The sequence below is a fragment of the Maniola hyperantus genome, chromosome 9 (assembly GCF_902806685.2).
Source record: "Maniola hyperantus chromosome 9, iAphHyp1.2, whole genome shotgun sequence".
In the NCBI taxonomy this organism is placed as follows: domain Eukaryota; kingdom Metazoa; phylum Arthropoda; class Insecta; order Lepidoptera; family Nymphalidae; genus Maniola; species Maniola hyperantus.
In genome coordinates, this window is record NC_048544.1 from 8698508 (window position 1) to 8708540 (window position 10033).

The following is a 10033-nucleotide window of genomic DNA, read 5'->3' on the forward strand; positions in this document are numbered from 1 at the left end:
GCTGGTCGAAGTATACATCGCCCAGGTGATGACATTGCTGACGATGGCGTGTGGTGCGGTTGTAAAAAAAACCAGCCAAGTACGAGTCAGACTCGCGAACCGAGGGTGTCGTACTGCAGTCTTATTTTTTTCTTTTCTTAGCACGATAAATCAAAAACTATTATGCATAAAAAAAATTAAAAATCTGTTTTAAAATGTACCAGTAAACTCTTTTCAATTATATGATACCCCACTTGGTATATTAATCTTACAGTGAAAGTTGAAAATACTAATTAATTATTTGTTCATGAACACATTTAAATTTTTTTGTGATGTATCCACAAATTCACGATTTTCGTGTGCTAGAAGACCTACCTACCTGCCAAATTTCATGATTCTAAGTCAATGGGAAGTACCCTGTAGGTTTCTTGACAGACTGCAGACAGACAGACAGACATACAGACAACAAAGTGATCCTATAAGGGTTCCGTTTTTCCTTTTGAGGTACGGAACCCTAAAAACATTCAAAATATGTACATAATAGGATGGCTTGAATATTGTAAAAGTCTATACTAATAGATTTATTTTAATGTGGAGCTAAGTCACCTATATTTCCGCTTCGAAAAATGCCTTTAGTGTTAACGTATGCCGTCACGCTTAGTAAAGTGACGTGTTTCGGCAAACAAATGTCCGCGTGCATAGGTATGTTGTAAACACCCACGTAATGCAACGGATTGCTTCACTACTGGCACAGATTGTACTAAATCTCCAAATTTCCAAATACCTATTAAGTCTTTTGCTTACAGCGTTGATTTCTGATGAAATTGTCTAATTTATTACTACAGTTATTTTGTAGCAAATGTAGGATCAGGTTAGGCGGCTGTTGTTTTGTATCTTATTTAAATTAAATGTGTTGTTTAAGTGATAAAAATCAGTTGCGTAGAGTAAGCAGGTAAAGCTTTAGTAGCATGTGCTTATATTCTTTAAAATTAAATTATCGTGACCACCGCTTGCGATTGCGTTCTCGCTTTTCGTAGATACGTGCAGTTATCATCGCGGACGAGTATATGCCATCTTTGCTGTCCAAGCTTTGACGAACTTAATTATTTTTTTAGTACGGACGTGTAATCAGAAGCTTACAATAATAGAAAGCTTTTCGTGCTTTTGTACAGTTAGCATGTCTAAATAGATAAGTAATAATGAAGGCAGTGGACTACATAATACTTTGTCGTTGAAATCTATCTATTTACTGGGCGTGGCGAACAGGAACTTGAGTCAAATCTAGGGCTGTCACCTCTATAACTTTTAATTAATAAATAAATCATTAATTTTAGCGTTTAAACTATCGTGAGTGATTTCCATTATATATAGTATATTTCTACGACTATACTCACGTATCCAGTCGACGTTAACCCGACTAGTTTCGAACCCATTCGGGATCCTTTATCATCAATCAAATCATTAATTAATTCATCAATTAATCAAATTTAATCCCCAACTGAAACATGAGACTCACTTGTAAAACTTACTTATTATTAGAGCTTGCAATCGGGAGGAAAATATATCGGTACCTAATAAATAACAATCCACGCAAAGAATAGATACCTATTAGGAAATACTTTTGGGTTATCACAAAATCACACAAATAATTATAAATGCGAAAGTTTGTGTATATGTGTGTATGTTTGTTACTCTTTCACGCAAAAACCACTGGACGGATTTGGCTCAAATTAATACTGGAGATAGATTATACCCTGGATTAACACTTAAGCTACTTTATATCCCGGAAAATTAAAGAGTTATATCCACGCGAACCATGTCTCGGGCATCAGCTAGTGCTTTATAAATTAGTTTTAGTAGAAATGAAATTCCCGGAAACAGTAGACACTTTTGGCAATTATTAAGTATATAGTACATGTTTCAAACTGTGATAAAAGTTGTGTTTTAGTTTAATCTTTGCATCTAGGCATCATACTTGTAAAGGAAATATTAAAAAAAATTGACAAACCTTCATCCAATAAAAATTATAACTGTTATCAATTTTCAAGACATAACTGCAGTTCACAGTTGGCATTGTTTTAAACAAATAATAATGAAAGCAAGTGTTTTAAACATATATTTAACTAGCTTACTTCGTCCGCGTGGACTACACAAATTTCAAACCCCTATTTCACCCCCTTAGGGATTGAATTTTCAAAAATCATTTCAGCCCGATCCGTCCAGTAGTTTGAGCTGTGCATTAATAGACCAGTCCGTCAGTCAGTCACATTTTCCTTTTATCTATCGATAATGCTTCATATTTATCAGACTCGGATGCAACCCTATCCTAAATCTTAGCTTGGTTTACAATATCAATACGCCGTTGTAAGGAAACGGACTCGATTTCATCCAGAAATGGAAAGTTATGCAACATTATGTCATTATCTAGTCGCGCCTTGCACGTCGACTGACCACCTCCAGCTTGGTCATGATTGTTGACAAAATTGTGTCACAGTATACTCAATTTGGATCTGTAAAAAACTGCATACCCTTGCGACTTTACACTAAATCTGTACGTGAGGTATTTGAAAAATATACTTAAACCTGGCTTGGTTAAAAATTTTTTTTTCACAAAATCGTCTTACAAAGTAAAAGAACAAAAGTTGCAAGTAAGTGACGCTCGCTTTGCTTAGTAATTTTTTTATAGTTATCTTAATGAACACTTCATCCACGCGGACGAAGTCGCAGGAATAAGGTAATAAATAGACAATAAATGTGTAGGTATCTAACATCATAGTCGTTTTTAGCAAATATGACAAAGAAGACTGCGTGGTTTTGCCCCGAATGACACAGTAGGTAATTATAAAATTATTCGTACTTATAATAATATTGTGATTGTATGTATCTATCGGTTATGCGTGAATAAACAATTCACATTCTTCATTTCGTCTTTATAACGTAATAGTAGGTAATACTTACTGAATTTTATATATTACCTAATGTAACCACAAAAAGTAGAATTCCCAATAAGTGGTAATAACACGTTAGGTTAGTAAAATAAAACAAAAAGTTTGCTTATGAATGCGTTCACGTTCTCGTTAGTTAATGTGTCACATAACATCGAAATTTTCCAGATTATCCAGTACTATTACATGCATCGATTTTCAAGTAGGTTGACACGCAATAGTCAGACATAATTTGGAGAAACTAAACTGACCTTATAACCTTTTCAGTAAGAAAGAATTGTCTAAATTGGTTCAGATTTGATGGAATTATGGAGTAAAATAGATAAAAAGTTTCGTTCCTATCCCGAAAGGACCCTTTTGTTTTTCGGGATAAAAATCTTTAATGTTTTATGTAGAATAATAGTTATAAATATGCCAAATCCGTGCAGTATTTCAACTTGATGCAAGAACTACTACAGTTTTATTAATAGCTTAAAATATGTTGTTTTAGAAGTAGTAATAGAGATAACCTCTTGAGACTAATTAATTAAGGTTTTATTAATTGTTAAAAGCATAACTGCAGCATTAATATATACTGATCTATAACTACCTTTTTCTAAATATTAAAATTGGAAACTGGGCTTCATTATCAACAGTAACATCAACATATTTAATGAAATAACGTCTTGTGTTTGACTAATAAACGATCTATACTAATAAACAAGAACGTGAAAAAATCTAATTTTCCAAACGTCTAGAACCGATAATAATGACATAATTTTCACAAGTAGGTACAGGAATTTGAAAGACGTTATTCTGGCTGCTTTAAATCTCGGCTAAAATCTTGGACTCTGGAAAATTAGAGATAGAATACGGACAAAGTAGCAGGGACCTGCTTGATATTAATTCCAAAATGGTACCAGAAGAACGAAAAAATTGAACTAACATAAGAAAGCTAACTTATGATCTAATTGATTACCTACTATCCACGATACAAGTAACAGGTATGTCATTATAAGAGGAACCTGCTTATAACAATATTTTGTTCACAGTCGCCGAACCGAAGCATGATGTTAGTAGTTAGTTAGTACATTATATAATTCGGCGTACGTGATCGCTCTGTGCCCTCGATGTGAAACCGTTTGACCAATCGACGATGGTTTAATTTTTAATTTTATTCTGCCCTTTTAGATGTACTTAATTTACATACCTAATGTAACCACAAAAAGTAGAATTCCCAATAACTTGTAATAACACGTTAGGTTAGTAAAATAAAACAAAAAGTTTGCTTATGAATGAATGCGCTCACGTTCTCGTTATAGTTGATGTGTTTTACATCGAAATTTTCCAGATTATCCAGTACTATTTCATGCATTAATTTTCAAGTAGGTAAGTTAGATTTGGCTTACTGGAGCAAGAATATTTAGTACTAGGTACCTAATTAATGTTTTTAAAAATTCCGCAGGAATGTCTGATTTTATCCAGGAGAAGCTAATGCTCGCGACTTCGTCCGCGTGGACTACACAAATTTCAAACCCCTATTTTACCTCCTTAGGAGTTGAATTTTCTAAAATGCTTTCTTAGCGGATGCCTTCATTATAATAGCTATCTGCATGCCAAATTTCAGCCCGATCTGTCCTGTAGTTTGAGCTGTGCATTGATGGATCAGTCAGTTAGTCACCTTTTTCCTTTTATTTGTAATAGATCCGTAAGATCAATGTAAGTTTCATATTAAAAATAAATGCTGAAGTGCGTGACAAGAGTATGAGGTACGATTCCTAGTTGCTAAAAATTGTTTTGCTCATCATATTTTAAACGGTAGTTTTTCCAAAACCTATCTAAAAAACCATATAATGATACTTTTAAAATACCTATTAAACAAGTTATCACTCGAAAGGAAAACCAAGTTTATTTTCAACTTTTTCGACGCCTTTCATGTTCAGGAGATGCCTGAATTTTTCATCATAATATAATCTGGCGATAGCTACGTTATTATTTGTAAAAAAGTCAATGTAAAAAAATAACATACCTATATACCTAAAATTTTCAAAAATAACAACGTTACCACTGAATATACAATAGTAGGTACCATGACGTTACCTACCAAGCAACTTATCGACAAATTACAGATAGGATTGAATTATTAATTTTAGCCGTTAATATATTATCTTGTCACGTCTACTAAGTTACTGTTGCCTCAAATCTTAGTTTATGAAGTCACAGGTAGTAACTAGGTATGTACTTTCATGTATCAAAGCATCGATCTCATTAGATTGCATTTTGTAATAGGAAATGCATAGTTCGTTGCATCTCAACCGGTTTTGCACGCTTGGATATTAGTTACATATCATTAATTTGTTTTCGCATTATTGATAACTAGCGATCGCCCGCGTCTTTGCTCCCGTGGGATTTCGAAAAATCCTTCCTCATTCCTTTCGTTGTTTACATTTCGAACCTATTTCATTAGTAACCTTTGTGCAAAATTTCAAAGGTTTGGGCTGGGTGTTGATGAGTCAGTCACTTTTCTTTTTATTATACATACCTACCTATATTTAGGTGAAATGTTATACACCTACGAGTATTATGTATTTGGATTTACCAATAAACTAGTGAGTTTATGTTAAACTAATGGGCCGTGAATAGGTACCGACAAAGGGATAGCCAGACAAACTTACAGACATACTCTTTCGCTTTTATTAATATTGTTAATATTAGTATGGAATATGTATATTGTATAGGTATATGGTTGTAAAAGTAAACTATACCATTTTACAATAATTATTTTATTTTGTTATACTATACCTATTTACACTAAAAATATAGGGAACTAAACAAACTCTGCTTTAAAAACACTTGGACGGGCAATCTTAGGAGGACATTTATAAATCTTATGGAGAAGTTTAAAACAGGAGAAAAACATGAGAAATCGACTGTTCATCCAAACCACATTGCATAGACGAGGTGACCTAAAGATAAAACAATGGTTTTCACCATGATTTTACTGTGAACTGACAATACTATGATTTTTAGCGATCTATTGCCATCTAGTTGGAAGTGTCTACACTGCAAAGACATCAAAGCCCAAAGGTAATATTTATGTCGCTGAGTGTTTATTAAGCCTATGCTGAGTGCTATTCATACAATGCAGTGCTATTCACCTGTAGATGGCGCTATCCTGCCTGAACTACTATACGAAAGATGGAGCTATACGTTTTTGAAAGTGTGCTGAAAGTTCATTATTTGTGTTAATTCTATTGAAGGTCCCATGGTAGAACAAGGACCCCATAGTTTCGTCCAGTCCGTCTGTCCGTCATCTCTTCGTCGATGTTATAGCAAGTTTGTTCAGCAACTATTAAATCTGTAAAGTAGGGTTGGTTGTTACTGCTTGCTACATAATATTACACTCGTAGTAAGTAGGGTTTACAAATTTTTTTAAATAAAAATTCCCAACTTCCTGTACTTCCATGAAAAGTAAGAGTCGAAAACTGAATGAACTCGTTAAATAGGTATTTTGAAAACATTATGAGGTTTTTTAAATAGATTTTCGAAATAATTTGCAATTTACTAAATTAAGCCTTGGCAAGAGTTGAATGTCTCATGGTCTCATCTCCTATTGCTTTAACTATTTTATTGAAAATCTCAAAATTTCTAGAATATTAGTACGTAAGCAGTAAAATTGTAAACAAAATTATCGTGAAACCAAGATAATACGTTCGGTGCGTGTTAAATTTTCAACAAACAGTAGGTATAGTTAGAGACACTTTACAGTAAAAACAACTTTATTTCTGATTAATTATTCTTGTTTTTGCTTTACGGTAAAACAGTTGTTATAAGCATGTCTACGGAACTCTACCGTATGCGTATTTGGCTCACATTTAACCAGTTATTATTTAAATAAGCTTATCTAATGACTACACCGATTTTGATGATTACGTTCTTAGAAAAAGTGTAGTGATTAGTAATTTGTTGAGGTAATTGATAATTAACTGAAAGACTACACTATTTTTATTTTATTTATTTCTTTATTAACAATTTTGAGTATGATGAAATTATGTACATACTTATTGATAATTGTTTTAACAATAAACAACTAAAAGTACCTTGTTACATAAATACATAGTTCTATCCAATGACTATAAGCACACTAAACACTGTCATAACACCTGCCAATCTTCCTTTATCATATCGGACGCTTTCTCTGCTATCATAATAACAGGAGCATTAGGATTTCCGCTTATAATAGTGGGCATGACACTTGCATCCACGACTCTTAGATTCGCCACTCCGTGGACCCTTAATCTAGGATCAACCACAGCATCCTGATCATGGTTTGGACCCATCTTACAAGTCCCAGTTGGATGATAAATTGTAAACGTAAAATGCTTAAGACTGCATTCCCAATATTCATCGCTGAATAATTGATGTTGTTGGCAACCAGGCAGTGGAATATTATGAGGTCGAGATCTATATTTCTGAAAAGCAGTCGTGTTTGATAGAGCAAAGGCAATTCTTATACCCTCCGTTAGCACTTGTATATCCTCTTTGTAAGCAAAATAATTAGGTTCGATTGATGGTGCGTGGAATGGATTTCTGCTTTTTAATTTTATCCATCCGGAGCTTTTTGGTCTCAGAAGTAATGGTAGTACTGTCCACGTCTCCGCATTCTCTATAGGTTTATAAACGGTGTTGTAAACTCGATCTCGTAAATTCAATATTTTTCGTATTTGTTCTCCTCCATCTGAGTTTACGGAACTCGGTGCAAAATGGAATTGTATGTCAGGCCATTGTCCAGAAGATGGAGCATATTTTGTATTAACGAAAGCTAAGCCCTCTACACCTTGTGTCGTCAATGGACCTTTCTCATGAAGAATGTAGTCCATTGCTACGGAAAATGATTGAAAACGGTCCTTTTTAAATGTTACTGGCTTGTTAACGACAAATGTTAACCCACCTAGGCCAACATGATCTTGTAAATTATGCCCGACTTTAAGATTAGCCACTAACGGTATATTATGTTCTCGTAAATGGTCTGCAGGACCGATTCCGCTCAACATCATGATCTGTGGAGTAGCTAATGCCCCCGCCGACATGATAACTTCTCGCTTAATCCTCACTTTGTGTCTTTCACCGTTTCGATAGAACTCGACACCATAAGCTTGTTTTTTTACACTGTTAATTAATATACGTGTTACTTGAGCTCCTAGAGCGATGTGTAAGTTATTTCTGTTTCGAATTGGTCTTAGAAAAGCCTTTGCCGTACTGCACCTACTTCCTCGCCGCATCGTTGCTTGCGTCAGCATAAAACCTGTTTGTTTGGCGCCGTTTACATCGCGAAATTCATAACCCAGTTCCATGCCACCTTTTAAAAAAGTTACGGCTAACGGTGTCCGCCACGGGGCTTCTTGGACCGTCAAATATCCACCTTCCGAATGATAAGGCGTGTTTACTAAATAAGGATTGCGATTATCTTCGGACTTTAAAAAGTAGGGTAATACTTGATCATAAGACCAACCAGGATTTCCAAGCGCTTCCCACAGGTCGTAATCATTACGGTTTCCTCTTACATACACCATTGCGTTAAGTACGCTGGATCCACCGAGTACTTTGCCTCTAGGCCAATTGCATCGGTCCGCATTCATAGCAAGGCAATATGAACGGTTTTTGGACGGTGTCGTTTGGAATTTCCAATCCATTTCAGAGAGTTGAGTGTAACCTGCTAAGGCTGGAATGTCGGAAATCTCATTTTCGTCTTGGCCGGCTTCAAGCAACAGCACGCTCCAGTTTCCGATCTCGGAGAGTCTCGAGGCTACTACTGCGCCGGCGGAACCTCCCCCGACTACCACGAAGTCGTAGATCGGCATTATCTGAAATGAAAAGAAAATAACACTGTTTTATACTTCCTAGAGAATACCAATATTTCTTTCTATCAGATGTTTGCGACTTCATCCGCCTGAAGTTTTTTCTAAACACCTGCGGGCCTACCGCGGTAGTTTGACAGCTACAGTGTAACGATCGCAATCACCTCCGATTGGTTGACGCTCGCTTACTATTGGCTACAATGCATTGTTGCAACAAGAATCGCACAAATTCAGCCAATCAGAACAATTGAGATTGTAATAATGATTGATGCAGGTTTTAGACAATCGCCCTACAGGGTTCTCATAGAATGCTCAAAACCCCACACGCGAAAGAAGTTGCGAGCAAAAGCTTATAAAATAATCAGGAAACAATATTATTTTTAAAATTCTGATTTAATACAGTTTTTCAATCCTTTTTTAGCAAAAATCTGACTTCCACGGAAATAGCTAATGCGAACTTTTTAGTAAGTACTAAAATCTGCGATGCGAATGAATAAGCTGGACAAATCTAAATATAGAAAAGGAAAAGGTGACTGATTGACTGATCTATCAACGCACAGCTCAAACTTACTGGACGGATTGGGCTGAAATTTGGCATACAGATAGCTATTATGACGTGGGCATCCGCTAAGAAGGGTTTTTGAAAATTCAACCCCTAAGGGGCTGCCTATGGTTTGAAATTTGTGTAGTCCACGCGGACGAAGTCGCGAGCATAAGCTAGTCACAAATAAGCGTTTACTTCCGTCGGTAAAATCTTACATAGAGATCTGATACATGATAGCGTAATAGGGATGTTGTCTCTGTCAATTATTTCTTAATGACTTTAATAGCCTACATTATCCACATCTTGTGTTAGACACCATTTTAATTATCAATTAAAATAAAAGCACGTGAAATGTTTATGACGTAACATTACCTATAAACAAGCTCCCATACTAAGCAAGTGTGTTTGCTAAAGAGTTGCCGTTAGTAACCAACAATCCTGTTTATTACAACTAGTGATCCTCGGAACTTGATGTTGAAAGAGGCAGCCCTAAACTAGGGACATTGTTTTGGTCTTGTAAGTATTCGATTTAATAATAATTAGGATGATTTTCTATACTTACAGTATTAATATCCGTAATATATGACTCTGGGTCGTATTGCTGGTATCTGAAGTACGTGATGCCGAGAGCCAGGAGTGGTATTAGCCCCAGCACGGTGATAGGTGATGGAGCCAAGCTCGCCAATGCTCCTGCTGCCTCCATTTTCAATTTTCATATACATCTACTT

The 10033-nt window shown here is 35.4% G+C and overlaps 2 protein-coding genes and 1 long non-coding RNA gene across 3 annotated transcripts in view; 2 read left to right on the top strand and 1 right to left on the bottom strand.

Moving 5' to 3' along the window:
- The window catches only part of Flo2 (flotillin-2), a 240649-nt gene that overhangs the window by 130980 nt on the left and 99636 nt on the right, over positions 1-10033 (top strand). The window lies entirely within an intron of this gene.
- LOC138402780 (uncharacterized) overlaps positions 1-10033 on the top strand; it is a 91289-nt gene that overhangs the window by 62927 nt on the left and 18329 nt on the right. The gene's annotated exons all lie outside the window — the stretch shown is intronic.
- On the bottom strand, positions 6904-10008 carry LOC117985601 (glucose dehydrogenase [FAD, quinone]-like). Its single transcript, XM_034972365.2, has 2 exons — positions 9868-10008; positions 6904-8767 (listed from the first exon to the last, which is right to left on the bottom strand). Exons 1-2 carry the CDS (start codon positions 10006-10008, stop codon positions 7058-7060), a joined length of 1851 nt encoding a protein of 616 aa, XP_034828256.1. The 3' UTR covers positions 6904-7057.

Bases quoted from the DNA above. Each gene is read 5' to 3' on its own strand.
- LOC117985601 (XM_034972365.2), bottom strand. From the start codon at position 10,008: ATGGAGGCAGCAGGAGCATTGGCGAGCTTGGCTCCATCACCTATCACC. The intron at 8,768-9,867 runs GTAAGTATAGAA...TTTTCATTTCAG, and splicing joins ATATTACGGATATTAATACT to ATAATGCCGATCTACGACTT.